We start from the raw sequence: 15,403 nt of genomic DNA on the forward strand, positions 1-15,403 counted from the left end.
TTTTCTGCTACACTAATTTTGTTTATTTTGAAATTTTTAATTATTATTTAAATTTTTGCATTTAAAATTTTTTTTTTTTTTTTTTTTTTTTTTTTTTTCAACAGTCAGAAAATTGTTAAATGAATACCAAGCAAAATTGGTAATTACAATATGAAACTTATCCTAAAATTTCATCTTTCAATATTACAAAAGGAGCTGTGACTATATGCAATATCATTTTAAACATTTGAGAATTATTCTGTAGACCATATTAGAAATATAAATAATTTACATTAAGTCAACTTAAATCCCTTTTTTTTTTCACCTATATAACCTCTAACTAGTTAACAAAATCTATTTAACTAAAAGCCAAAATAAAAAATATAGTGTAGCATGTTATATTAATGTGTGCATTATATAACATGCTACACGCATTACTTAATTTACTTTGGTAAGCAAGCTTTTATTTATCTAATTGGAATTATATTTTGTATTTAACTACTATTAGCAAATACATTTTGTTTATCCTCTAGCAGTGATACACTGTAAGGGCTACTCAATCTTTATTGTTAGGGCAAGCAGAGCAAAATTTTTAGAAAAAAGGTGCTCTGAGGATCAAGAGAATAACTCTGGAACCATAAAAGACTTAAAAACAAAGATTGGCATAATCCATAGAATTTTAAGGCCATGTGATGAAACAAAGTTACCATTATCTAATGTTCGTAAAAATCTTTTTTCCAATTATAATACCATTTCTAATTATAAATATACGGACAGTTAAAATGGTTTAAAACAATATGTAACAGTGTAAATGCTTCTGAATTTACTTGAATTTTACTAGTTCTTTGAAATCAGAAATCCCTAAAGAAATGCAACATTGTTCAAAAACACTAAAAAAGATTCACATAGTTCATACAGCAGTTTCCAGTTAAAACACAAGGGTGAATGCACATGTTCATCTGAACTTTCACTAATATCTGCCATCTTTTAATGGAACTAAATCTCACAACGAGGCCTGTAAATTGTTACTTTATTTAAAATCATTTAGCTGATTGAAAAACTTTAGTAGAGATAATGTTCAAAGTCATTTTTGTTCAGTGCATTTTTGAAGTGTTAATACCCACAGTCAAGTACCCAATTTTCAAAACAAAACATTATTTGCATGGGTATATAATGGTATGCAATCTTATGCCTTCCTGACCAAGCCTACTACACAAGCTTCAATATTGGTGAACATAGCATTTAGTTGAGGAGTAGTTACCTTGACAATACAAGCACTCATTAATTTCTAGACCTTGTGCATTAATTTATTTAATTCATTCTTTATAATTTTATGTTTCTTATAATATTATAATTAGGGATGTTATGGAGCTTCGACTGCGGCTTCGAAAGGCCGGAAATTCCGAATGATTTCCACCTCTGACTTCGGCTCCAATAATTTTAAGCCAGATCTTTAACAATGATTTAAATTTAGAACGCAGCGTGTTCTATCCAATTGTTGTAATTTGAAACAATTATATTTTAATATTAAAAGAAGTTAAAGCAAAACATTTATTTAAAGTTGATTTCAACTTGTTTCTCCGCGCAGCGGCCTTGTTTCTCAAGGTTCGTGTTTCGGATTAATAGAGTTGAGAGAGGGTTATAACCACTATTAAGTAGCCTCCTCATCTGTAGTGGCCTTCTCGGCCTTGAGAGGGTAAATAACAAAAAAAAAAAAATTTTTTTTGTGAATTAAAAATCTTAGCAGTGCATGAGTGTAGTATTTAGCATTATTGACGTGAGCATTATTTCTTGTATAATTTGCTGTATTAGCGTCAACTTCATTGAAATACTTCCATATAAAACTTGTTTTTTAAGCCAAAAAAACAAGTTTTATATGGAAGTATTTCTATGAAGTTGACGCTAATACAGCAAATTATGCAAGAAAAGAAGGTTCAACTACATTATTAAAAGATTATTTAAAGTCTTTGCATGGAAGTGAATACAAAGAAATTATTAGGCAAGAAGCAGAAAAAAAAGCATTTCTCGACTTCAAGTCCTTTTCAAAAGGCAAAAAAACAAATTACTTTCAAAGACGCTTTGATGAGGTAAGTCAATGAAGATAGATAATATAATTTCTCAAATGATTGCCCTGCAGGACCTACCTTTAAACTTTCATTGTAAAACACTCATTACAATAAGAAGAAAGTAAACCAGACACAAATGAAATATTTAAAATTGCAATGAAGTATACCATTGAACAATTAAATTCAAGATTTGCAGAGTTTATTTTAACATTTATTTTTTAATTCTACATATTTAGATCCTCGCTACAAAACAAAATTTTTTTACGAAGTAAATATTAAACATGTTGAATCTGAATTGGTAAGTTCACTTAGCAGCATAAATAACTTTGTAAATCATGTAAAGTAAGGTAAAGATGCTGAGGCTCCTGCTAAAAAACGGACAAAGCTATCATCCCCATCAGCAAATAAACCAAAAACAAATATCACATCTATTTTATCAAATATATTGATGAGTAGCAATGTTTAGGATGTTAACACTACAACGAACACCCAGGTTTTTGATAAACTTATTATATGGAAGGCATAACTTAATGAATACAACAAAGAAAAACAATTTCTTATTAGTGAAGATCCCTTGCTATTGTGGAGAGGTAATAAAAATTTAAAACACTGTATTTGATTGCTTGCCATACCTTTTATGTCCACAAGGCTCAGTGGCAAGTGAGCAACTTTTTAGCGGCTCTGGCCTAATATATGATCCATCTTCTTCTAGTTGAAATATTTTTGGGTATAGGCAAAGAACTGTCGCTTTGCCTATACCCAAAAATATTTCAACTAGAAGAAGAACTTAGGGTATTTTTTGGTCAACCTTTTAAAAACAAAAACACATGTGGAGTATTTATTGACTACATTGTCTCTAGTTTAGTAGATCTCAAAAGTAAACTGAATAATCGAAAAAAATTTTAGCATAAAATCTTTTGTGGTTCATAAGTCGTTTGAAATTTCTGATTTTTCCAAAAATAAAAACTTCTGTAGCAAAAACATGTTTTCTTTATATTTTCAAGGTCTATATTTTTAAAACAAAATTTCAGAAAACCTTCTAGTTTTTTTTATTGTATACAACTCTTGACTTACTTAAATAAAACTTTGACATTGAATTCAAAACATCTCAAATGTCACATTTTTTCCATAATGGCTACCTAAAAAAGCTAAAAAATTGTTTGCAAATATAAAAAGTTGATTTTTGATGAGTCAATATACAAAATCTGCAATTTAACAAGTGAAAAGGCATAGTTTTTTAGTGTCTATATATGGTAGGTTTCCAAGTTTTTTAAAATTTACTGATAAGATAAAAATCAGAAAAAAATTATAGACTTCTAAAAATGGCTGCAGCTTAATCTTAGGAAAATGTGCCTCCACTTCAAACCACCGGTAACCAAGGACCAACACTAGTTATAATAATTTTTTTTTTTTTTCTTCTAACTTAGTAGACTTTATTTCAGTGATTTCAGAAAAAAAAATAGTAGGTACTCATGAGAAAGTTACAAAATCAGAACAATGAAAAATGCCCAAAATGTATTAAAAACAATAAAAATAAAGTTATTGTTGTACTTTAGTTTGTGTTATATATTCTAATACAAAGTATGTATAAAAGTATTTCACAATAGGTACTAGAAATAAGTTTTTAATTAAGCTTGAATTAAACTCAGTTTTTAAATAGTCCTAGCTCTTACCTGCTCCCCCCCCCCCTCCCTCCTTGCCTCCTATCCTAAGCTATTACTTTTTAACATGCACATTTTTGCCTAGAACTTAAAAAGAAATATGTCTGATGTGTCTGATGAAAGTGTCTATATACACAAACAAAGAATTCAACATACACGTTTAAAAGCTGTGACACAAAAAACAAGCAAATTATTGAGTTTTCTTTTTATGTCTTTTTTTTTTTATTTACAAATTTTATCATTTCCTATATATTTGTTGTGCCAAAACTTATGGAAAACTTAGTTTCAAAACTTGTTTTTAAAATCTTTTTAGGTAGTAATAAAAAATAAATGGCAAGTGCATCGCTAGATCTAACTCAATGTTCCATTGGGAAAGCATTAAATTATAATTGAATCGATGTATACAAAAACGTTCTAAGTCGTAAAAACTATTTTTAAGTCAGACAACTTTAACTATGTATAACACATATATAAATCACAAATTTTGATATATTCTTTAACAAATCTAATATTGAAAGATGTCAAATAGCACCCAGATTTTTTTTTTGAATTTATTAAAGTAATAATTTTAGATTTAATAAGTTTTTTCTCGTTCCGCGAAAAAATAGTTCTTATGACTTAAAACGTTTTTGTATACATCGATTCAATTGTCATGAAGTAAAATTTACCAAAATCAAAAAAATTAAAGGTTTTGAGGAATTAACAAAAAAAGATCAAGAACTTGTACACTTGCAGAGTAAAGTAAATCATATTCAAACTATTTGTAATCACCATGAAAAGGTCTACTTGAGTAGATTTGAGACTTTGTATGATGAAAGCTTTTGTTGCGATCCATTCAACAAACACAAAGTTAAATTAAAAAGTATTAAAAAAAAAATTTGACATATACAATTTATTATTTAATTAATTTTTTAAAAGACAATGGCTTCTTTAATGGTTTATCATTGTGTTTATTTTTAGAATTTATCAGAGTAATTAGTTTGGATGTTGCAAAGGAGTTTGATTTAATACCTGGTCATAAACTTTGCACAGAATGTCGAAAAATGCATTAATAGCCTTGGTTGTTTATCTTTAAAACTAGTAGCTCATAAAGACAGGGTCAGCTATGCAAAAAGAAAAATGAACAAAATCCATACTGCAACCCAAAAGAAAATTGTTACTGTTTTGGGAGTTTCTCCAGATTTAATTAAGGATGAACCAGAAACAAAAAAGCTGTGTTGCAAAAGTAAACAAGACTTGGATTCATTAATGGAATTAATTAAAGCAAAGTTTGATGTTTCTTCGAAATCAGAAAAACTTAAATTACAGACTTTAGTTCCTGAGAGTTGGACCATTAATTATGCACAAAACTATTTTTCTGCCCTTAGAATGATAAAACCTGCAAGGTATTTGAAACAAATGTGTGGCATAATGGCAGAACCATTTAAAAAAGAAGGAAGATCTATTAGTGATAAAGTAAAAAATCAAGTTCATGAATTTTACCAATCAGATGAATACTCTCAAATGTGTCCAGGTAGGAAACAGTATGTCTCAATCCAAGTTAATGGTAGAAGATAAGATTTTCAAAAAAGACTTCTATTAGTTAATATAAAAGAACTTTATTTAGAGTTCATTAAAATTTCTGTTGACGTCAAGATTTGGTTTTCTAAGTTTTGTGAACTTAGACCTAAGTGATGTATTCCTATTGGAGGTGCTTCAGGTCTCCATTCAGTATGTGTTTGTGAGTATTACCAAAATGCAAAACTTTTAGCATTAAAAATACCAATTATTTTAGACTATAAAGACCTCTCGACATTAGTTGCATGTGACTTAACAAATCGAGATTGCATGCTGCACTGTTGCTATAATTGCCCAGTGGCAAAAAGCCAACAAAAAACATGATATAGTTACACTAACTCTTCCAGTGGATCATTTTATTGAAAAAGCTTGTCAACAAATAGACCAATTAAGAGATCATCATTATATAGCCAAAAATCAAGCAGCATATTTGCAGGATCTAAAAATAACATTACCAAGTAATCATATTTTAGTATTACTATGCTTTGCTGAAAATTACAGCTTTTTTTAATTCAAGATGTAGTACAAGGTTTCCATTGGAACAACAGTCAAGCAACATTGCATTCTTTTGTTATTTGTTATTACTATATGGAAGAAAATATGATAAAATGTAAAAGTGTTTGTATTATTTCAGATCATTTGCAACATAATACAAACTCAGTTCATTGTTTCATTAATGAAGTAATAAAACATTTAAAAGAGTTAATGCCTTACTTTAACCACTGCATTTATTTTAGTGATGGTGCAGGTTCACAATATAAAAATTATAAAAATATATCTAACTTATGTCACCATGAACTAGATCATAAAGTATCTGCAGAATGGCATTTTTTTGCCACATCACATGGAAAGAGTGCTTGTGATTGCATTGGGGACTCTGTCAAAAAATTTGTAGCTAGGGCCAGTTTACAATCACTAACAGATCCTATTAATTCACCTGAAAAAATGTATGATTGGTGTAGACAAAATAATAAAGGAATACATTTTCAATACGTTTCAAATGATGCAATTGTATTACATTGCATAAAGTTAAAATTAGAAGAATGTTATGCTACTTGTTCAACAATTCCAGGAACAAGAAACCACCATTGTTCTATACCACAATTATTAACTACTTTACAGATAAGACGGGTGTCATTTGATAATATGTATACTAAGTAAATGTTTCTAAAATGCATCATATGGTTCCACTTGCTTCTCTTTCACCAGGAATTAATACAGCATGTATTTATAATGCAAAATGGTCTCTAGGCAATATTGTGAAAATATCTGAAGAAAATCAAGATGTTCATGAAGCAGTCTATTTTGTTAAACACTTTTACTTGGCCACATAAAGAAGATATTTGCTGGGTTCCAATAACGCACGTTTTATACAAAATTTCAACTTTAAAAGTTCACTAACTGGTAGATGCTATGAACTATCAGCTCAAGAAAAAACTGAAATATTACATTAGTACAATAGCATAAGTAACAATTAAATAAAAATTTAGCAAAATTATTATAAATTAGATTTATTTGTTTTAAACATAGTTTTTTTGCAAAAATTTATTTGAAACGTTCAATGTTTATATTGATTGTTTATTAGATAATTTATTACATAATCAACTTGCGCATTAGGCTGACAAATCAAAGAACTTATATAAGTTATTATATTAACTTGGTATAAGTTGTAATCTAAATTTGAACATGATAATCAAATAAGTTAAATTAGTGGGGATGGGTGGAATATTGAGTGTATTGGAAAAATGTTACAAAATTTATGGTCATGGTATTAAATATTAGGTAAATTAGACTAGAAAGTCTTTTTTCATTTTAACCTAATAGGCTACTTATAAGTTTTATATATATATATATACATTTTTTAATAATTCACCTCATTAAAGCCAAGAAGGCCACTACAGATGAGGAGGCTACTTGTGGTTATCACCCTCTCTCAACTCTGTAACTCCGAAACACGAACCTTGACGAACAAGGCCACTGCACAGAGAAGCAAGTTGATGATTATGTAGTTTTTTTACTGTCTGACAAAACTAAATTTCACAGTTTTTATATGTGTATGTTTAGTTGTGTGTTTGGGTATTAAGGCACTTCACACATCAGAGATAAAACCAGACACACCCTGTAATGAAAAGTGTTCAATTACGAATTCTTTCTAAGTTCTGGGCAAAAATGTGAAAAAGTAAATGGTTGGGGAGGGGGCAGGTAAGAGCTAGGGCTATTTTTAAACTGAGATTAATTCAAGCTTAATTAAAAACTTATTTCTAGTACTTATTGTGAAATACTTTTAAGTTCATACACACTTTTTATTAGAATATGTAACACTAACTAAAGTACAACAATAACTTTATTTTTATTGTTTTTAATGCATTTTGGGCATTTTTCGTTGTTCTGATTTTGTAACTTCTCCATGAGTACCCACTATTTTTTTTTCTGAAATCACTGAAATAAAGTCTATTAAATTAGAAGAAAAAAAAAAATTATTATAACCAGTGTTGGTCCTTGATTACCGGTGGTTTGAAGTGGAGGCACATTTTCCTAAGATTTAGCCGCAGCCATTTTTAGAAGTCTATAATTTTTTACTGATTTGTATCTTATCAGTAAATTTTAAAAAATTTGGAAGCTTACCATATATAGAAACTAAAAAAATATGTCTTTTTACTTCTTAAATTGCAGATTTTGTATATTGACTCATCAAAAATCAACTTTTTATATTTGCAAACAATTTTTTAGCTTTTTTAGGTAGCGATTATGGAAAATTGGGATTCAGGATCAGGAATTGCTTTTCTTATTGATATTAACAAACCCACTAAGTTTCATCAAAATCTGAGGGGGTCCATGTTGAAATCCTAAAATTTTGGTCCATTTGACATGGAATGACCCATATGTCTTTACCTTTAAATTGTCTATCACTTGAAAATCTGAAGTAAACATTTAATGTGATTTTTTTCACTTTTGGATGTATGTGTATGTTTTACTTTTCAATGTATGTAAGAGTATGGAACTTCGCACTGAGTTTTCAACTCCATAAAAAAGTCACTTGACAATTGAGAAGTTGAAAATTGAAATAAAAATTTAGTTGGTTTTGGTGTGGAAGGCGCATTGTTTAACAGAAAAAGCATGTCAGGCACTAAAACGTTGCTCAAAGTTAAAGTCCCCTAGATCACGTTTTGGTGGGTGTGTAGCACATTGTCTTGAGTTATCTTTAAAAGATGTTACGAAAAACAGCTTCATTCAATGACATTGATTGCATGATTTTAAAAATGCTTTTTTTTTACTTTTACAAAAAATCACCAAAAAAAAGTAAAGGTAGTTGGATAAACTGGTTTGTATTCTAGAAGATGATGAATATAAACATGGTGGTTCCGGACCTTAAAAAACCTGTTTGTTTGTTTTTATTTATTTATCTTATATTTATTACCATTACAGTTATGCATGATGAATTTATTTGCTTATATTTTTAGTTAAATTTTTGCAAGTATTAGGTAAATTATAAAATTTATAATCTTGTTTCATTTTTATGTACATTATAGATTTCACATAAATTTCAAAAATTTATGTGAAATCTATCGTAAAAAAGACTTTAGAAATATTACTAAGCAAATACTGTGTTTATTTAACACATCTGGAAAATATGATGGAATATGAAAAAAATTTACTAATACTGAAAGAGCTTAGTTTAATGGATATCATAAGAAGTGGAATCAGACTAGAATGCTCCTTTTTGTTGCACTGTTTATTGAAATTTTAATTCCAGCTAAATTTTTTTTAATTTTTTAAAGTGATTAGTTAGAGGTGTTGGCTTCGTCAAGGTTTATTCAACAAGCTAAAAGTCATTTGAATTATTCAAAATCAAAGTTTACTGATTTGTTAACAATAAAATTTTTTCTTGTCAAATAACTAAAAAAGAAAGAAAGTTTTTTTTCGAGGATGTCGCTCTTAATGACTTTGAGTTATGGGCCAGTAATGCAGTGCAAAAGCCCACACAATCATAACATTAAAAATTTTATTTAAAAATAAAAAAATCATGTTTAAAAACATTAACTCATTTGGAACAAATCGATTAAAAATTTAAAAATGTGTTTAAAAATTGAAAACATTTTTAAAATTTTACAAGATGTTTAAAATTTTAAATTTTGTTGTGCTTATGCTTCAATAAATTGAAATCAAAATATTCAAATGGTCAACTTAAATACTATTGTTTACCGAAATTGGAAAATGAACAAAAAATAAATATGAAGTTCTTTAAAACAATTTTAATGAAAGAAAATAAATACAATTTGCTAGTCATTATTACTCCAGCAATAAGTAAAATTATGCAAAAAATACTATTATCACTTGTTTACAGATGATATATAAAAAATAATAATAAATAAAAACTAATTCTAATTTCAAGTAAAAGGCAATAAAAATAAAGTAATCCTGATAAATCTTTGCTTAAACTCAATATTGATTACAGGAATAATTATATAAGATTTAACACAAACTCACAAATAAAATTTTCATAAAACAAAAACTTTTCCTTTATACCTGCTAATATAGATTCTAATGCATTGATTTTTGCCGAATGAGTTAATGACGCATTGTTCTTTACTGTAGTAGCCACCTTGATCTTGAGGTGATTGTGGTAATTGGGTGGAGAAGGAGTTAGGGATTGGATTGGTAAATACAAAAAAAAAAGTTGTGAATTCACTAAGTAGTTTAACTTTCATATATTTATCATATTGTCACAATTTTGTTTAAATAACAATATAAAAGTTTTTAAGTTTCTTTGTTAAAATAAAATAAATTTATGAATAATTATAAAGCAACTTTTAAATAATTAGAAAAACTGTCATTAGATGGTAATTTTTGATTGCTCTACCTTCATTCCTATCATCTTATAACATTTGGTGTTAAAAAAACTCATTGTCATCTAACAAATCAAATAATGAATAGTGAAAAGCATTAATATTTTTTTTTAATGTTTTTTGATATAAAAAAAGTTTCAATAATGAAATATTGGGTAAAAAGTTCATAACCTTTGTTTTTGTATAATATAATATATTGATGTAACAGGATGAACTTTTAACAAAATTTCTATATGTGTATTAATTTGAGCTCAAGTTCTGCATATCTTTGCATGAAAATATCAATTGCTTCTTTATAGATTTCATTTGATAACCTTGAAATTGAAATAGGTAATACTGGAAATGCCTTTTTTTAAATGAAAATTTAACTATTTGGCTCAAGGAATTGTTTTAATGGCTGCTAATTAAATTGCTCTCAGAATGAGTACCATTTAAGAGGATTTTTATGATTGTATTTTATGATTGTATTTCTAGTTTAGGTATTTTACAGTTCCATGACATAATTGTGAACTAACAGATTAAGAATTAGGTGATACTTTTTGAAAATTTATTTTTTAATTAAATTGTGCAAGAAGTTGATTAGAAAGGCGCAAAAGTCTTTAAGACTGAATGACAAATTCTGCAATATCTTTCTTTAAATTCATTCTTTCTAAACTTCTCTTAGTTCTAGTAAAGCAATGCTTAATGAATTTCTCATACATTTTAGCAGAAAATTAAGTTGGATGAAAGTTATACTGCTGGATGGCAGAGAGATTTAAATTTCCTTGTTTCAACCTATTTTTGAAAAAGCAATGAAAAGTACACTAACTGAAAATGAATTTGAGAAGTTTGTACAAACAGAACAGTTTATCATCCTGTCAGGTAGAGTAGACAATTTTATCCAATCTCTGAAATCACAATCTAAAAATGCAGAACTCTGGCTTTAATATATGAAATACATTACAATTGCAAAAACACTTTATTATTGCAGTGAAAACATTATATTGGTCTCTTCACTTACATACAACAAAGCTGATGCTAGATTTATTTGCTGCAAATGGGTACATAAATTACACCAAGAATGCCAGAATTTATGTTCCAGAAATGGAACATTGATGTCTCAAAGGTTTTTGGTTTAGTAACTACTTTTATGATGGATCACATGCTGTAAAAAGTTCCAGTCATCATTGGGAAGGGCTTCCGTCTGATTTGGTAATAGAGCAAACATTAATTTGTTCTATACAGAGGTGGCTTAACTCGAGGACATGGATCGATGGTTAGCTTTAATACATCAAGTAAGATGGCTAAAAGGTTTAAAATTTGGTGAGATTTGCAAGTAGTACTTAACATACATCAAACGCAATTATAGTGTATTAAGAGTCGTGTTTGATGGATATGAAACTTTGTCAACTAAATCAAATGAGCATGCTAGAAGCAAAAAGGAAAAAATTCTTATCTGATCAATGTGCATGATGGTTTGACATTGTGACATAGGTGATATTTCTGTTTGGCCAGGAGTGCTTGTTATAGCTTAACAGAACAAGGTAGAGTTCACTGCTAAAAAAACATCTTAGGGATGCAGGGCACGAAGTACATATATTCCCAGGTGATGCTGATGCCACAATTTTTCAACTGTTTTACAACAAGCATCAAATTTGTAGTTGTAATGTGAAGTTGTTATGTAAGCGTAACAACTAAATCAGCTTATGACACTGATATAGCTGATATGCTTTTGTATCATTGGAGAGGTAATATAGCTGATATGCCTTTGTATCATTGCTTTTGTATCTTTTTTTTAGGGTTTCCTGTCTTTTTTTTTTTTCTTTTTTTTTCTTTTAAGTTTTACTTATGAGCATTTAATTGGAAGTTCATGCCTCCTTTCTAACCGATGTCGCAAAACTTGCCCATAGGTAGGGTTTGAATCACGGATCTTTTGTTTCTGAGGCAAATGCGCTACCACTGTGCCACGGTTGCTCATAAGTACATATTAATAACGGTTGTCAACTTACATACTAAACAAATAATAAAAAACAAGATATACCAAAAAATCTTGTTACTTGCTGTGTTTTTTATAATTTTTTTCATAGAATTAATTAATCATAATCTCTAAACAAATTATTTTTAACCCATAGTTCTTATAGGATTATGAATCACCATTAAATTATCTTTCCAACGAGATATGAAAAGTATATTAAAAAAAAAAAATTTGATCATAATAAATATTAACCCTTTTTAATGAGGCCCAGAAGAGCACCTTCCAGTGCTCTAAATGACGGGGTTTTTTTTTGGTGAACTATCATATATTGATGTTTACTTGACCTTGTAACTTTATAGTATTTTATTACTGGTTTTATCGAAATTCTACCGAGTTATATTGTTCTTACTATAGGCCAAATAGCTTGCAACTCAGCCAAAGTTTTCACTGGTTAAACAGATGTTTTTAGTTGCCATTGAGTTACTTGGTTTGTTCTGTGTATCATGTTGCATCTTGGATTAGGTTTATGTTGAGAACACGTAAACCATTGTGAACATTCACAATTGTAGCGTTGTGATTGTCCGCAATTGCTGCTGCAACATGCTTTAGGTTAGATTAACAGTTGCAGACAGGTTTATAGCTACAGCTGGTATGTATTATGATCATTTATGTCTATCGTTTAATGGCATAAATTCACCGTTTGTAAATATGATGGTATTAAATGGGTTTTTTTTGTCCGATTGAAATCCAGCAAAAATATTTATTGGTGTTATTGCATGTAAAAATTTGTCGTGTGCAACCTAAAATGCTATAGATGGTAATTCTTTTTTCCTAGCTTGCATTCGTCATTGTGTCGAATGCAGCTTTGTAAAAAAAAAGTTAGCAAAATCGAAAAATATATATATAAATATAACTTTTTTTAAAAGGTTAACAAGCTTAAAAGTTTTAGCAAGCAAAAATCTTATTATGAAGCTTGTTAGTTTCTTGTGTTTCTATATTCAGCTTTGTTACTTCTTTTTTAGATTTATTCCACGTCTAGTGATAAACTATACTGTTTCGTTGGAAATGTGCATAAAAAGGAAATCCCAGCATCGTTTCTTAAGACTGTTTGGCTTGCGCTGGACATTGCTACGGAAAAAATTGCAGAGGGGTCCGACAAACAAGAGTTTATTAAGTTGGTCGAAATGACACTTCAAAACTGCGTTGAAAACGTTAAGACTGCTTTAAGTTTGAAAAATCAAGCAAATAAGATCAATACGATAAGTCAAAAATTATATGATGATATTGAAAAGCAGAAAAAGGCACTCAATACAAAATTTAACCAAGTTAAAACAAAACAAAGTGCCATTGAAGTCTCTAGCGCTGGTGAAACTAAATTTGATGACCATCCATTTTTTAAAAAGCAGCGGGTTGACACGAAAAAGGAATGTAATACCTAGATATTTAAAACTAAGCTTTATATTATAAAATCTTTTTAAAGTAATGCATATACCCACTTAAAGACTATAAATAGCGTATGTTTATATATAAATATATGGGTTTGTGTTTGTCTGTGTGTGTATATATATGTGTGTGTGTGCGTGTGTGTTATATATAGATAGATAGATATAGTGAGAGATGATGTAGTAGGGTTTAAATACTATATATTTACACACTATACAATATACATTTACACCAACTTACTCTCGTTAAGTGCAATTAAAATTTAATTTTTTATGTAATTTTTTTAACAATATTATTTGAAATGATTGGCAATTTTATTTAATTCATTTATATCTTCTCCAAAATAAGTATTAAGATGGAGTTTTTTTTTTATTACTTTATCAGTTATAAAATTTTTTCATTTCGTGTAAATTTGTAACATCTTATTTAGTTTTAACATCTGTTTGTACTTGGACCACTATAGCACCAATCATACTTAAAAAAGCAAGTAAAATAAAGATTGCCAGATATTCCGCCTGATTTTGTTTGTTATTTTTTTAGCAGATTTTTAAATTTTTAGTTTTTAATTTAAAGTTTTTAATTAAAAATTTTAGTTAAGAATTTTTAAGAATAATTCAAATTTTATAAATATTTGTAATGTTAATTTTTTCGATTAAGTTCCGTTATTTTTAATTTGCCACTTGATAAACGGCGTAAATCTTCTCGCCTACAGTTTTTTTATGCAGCAGGTTTTTAGCAGCAAAATGTTAGGTTTTAGCAGCATAATGTTTTTAGCAGCAAAATGTTCTATATTTCACCTCCAGCGGATTCCGCCTTTCAAGTGGCGGTCACAGCCGCCAATAGTTTATAGTATCTTCAATAGGCCGCCTACTGAAGATATTTTGAAGGCAAAATGATTTGGAGGCCACCTCCAGTGGCTTTTACCTCCCAGCTTGCAGCGGCTACCAAATTGGAGGAGAGAAATATTTGCCTCCCACCGGCGCATTTGATGAAAAATAGTTTCATGTTTGTTACTGTGTCATCAAACAACTTAAATATTTATTTAAAACTTATGTTAAAAATTTAAAATCAAAGTTTCGTTAACATGATTTATTAAAAATGTTTTTACTATATATTCTCGAGTCCTTCATACAAGGAAGGTGGAGGGAGGGGGGGGGGGAAGACAGCAAAACGACATTCTTAAATTTATCAGCGGAAACTTTAAACTATATAACGACAGAATCGATGGCTTGAATGCAAAAGTATTATCAATAAAAGAATTGTTTAAAACTCTGTTTAACGAAAACGAATCAAGGAAAGTAGATCTTGAAAGCGTCAACAAACGATTAGAAAAATATTAATGAGTTCAAAGAGATATTGAAGAAAGTTCTAGTTTTTCTGAAGATAATCAAGAAAAGAAAATTCATGACCTTGAGGGAAAATTCACAAAAAAACAGAATTCGGTCAAAATGAAAATAAAAAAAATTAGACATTTAGAAGACAGGCAATAAAGAAATAATCTACGAATTGATGGACTCAAAATGAACATATAGGAAAGATTGGAGGAAACCAAATAAAAGTAGGGATTTCAGTCACGTGACTTTTTCCGTGTCGCAAGTTCATCATATAAATAAACGCGGTTTTTTCGGCAACTTTTTCGGGAAATACTTTAAAGCTATCTAATTTCAAACCAAATTGCCCGTCTACCTTTGGCAAATGCTTAATAAAAATGTTGTTCTTTTAAGGTTATTCTTTAAAGTTCCTTAAAAAAGAAGCCAAAAAATTTTTCAAGTCGTTTCTTCATAGTTACGTTAATTTACACATTTTGACAAGTAAATACGCTGATATACATTGCTTTTTTGGCATTCTAGCACCTCAAAAATAAATATTAAGGTTATCGAATAATAGTATTTGATA

The 15,403-nt window shown here is 28.8% G+C and overlaps 1 protein-coding gene across 1 annotated transcript in view; it reads left to right on the forward strand.

Moving 5' to 3' along the window:
* Window positions 1-14,046, forward strand: part of LOC136089239 (uncharacterized) — a 30,428-nt gene extending 16,382 nt beyond the window's left edge. Inside the window, exon 3 of the mRNA XM_065815054.1 lies at window positions 13,087-14,046. Coding sequence (XP_065671126.1) covers window positions 13,087-13,503 — 417 coding nt within the window. The 3' untranslated portion in view covers window positions 13,504-14,046. The remainder of the gene's footprint in view (window positions 1-13,086) is intronic.
* The last annotated feature ends 1,357 nt before the right edge of the window (window positions 14,047-15,403 follow it).

The sequence above is a fragment of the Hydra vulgaris genome, chromosome 13 (genome assembly GCF_038396675.1).
Source record: "Hydra vulgaris chromosome 13, alternate assembly HydraT2T_AEP".
Classification (NCBI taxonomy): Eukaryota; Metazoa; Cnidaria; class Hydrozoa; order Anthoathecata; family Hydridae; genus Hydra; species Hydra vulgaris.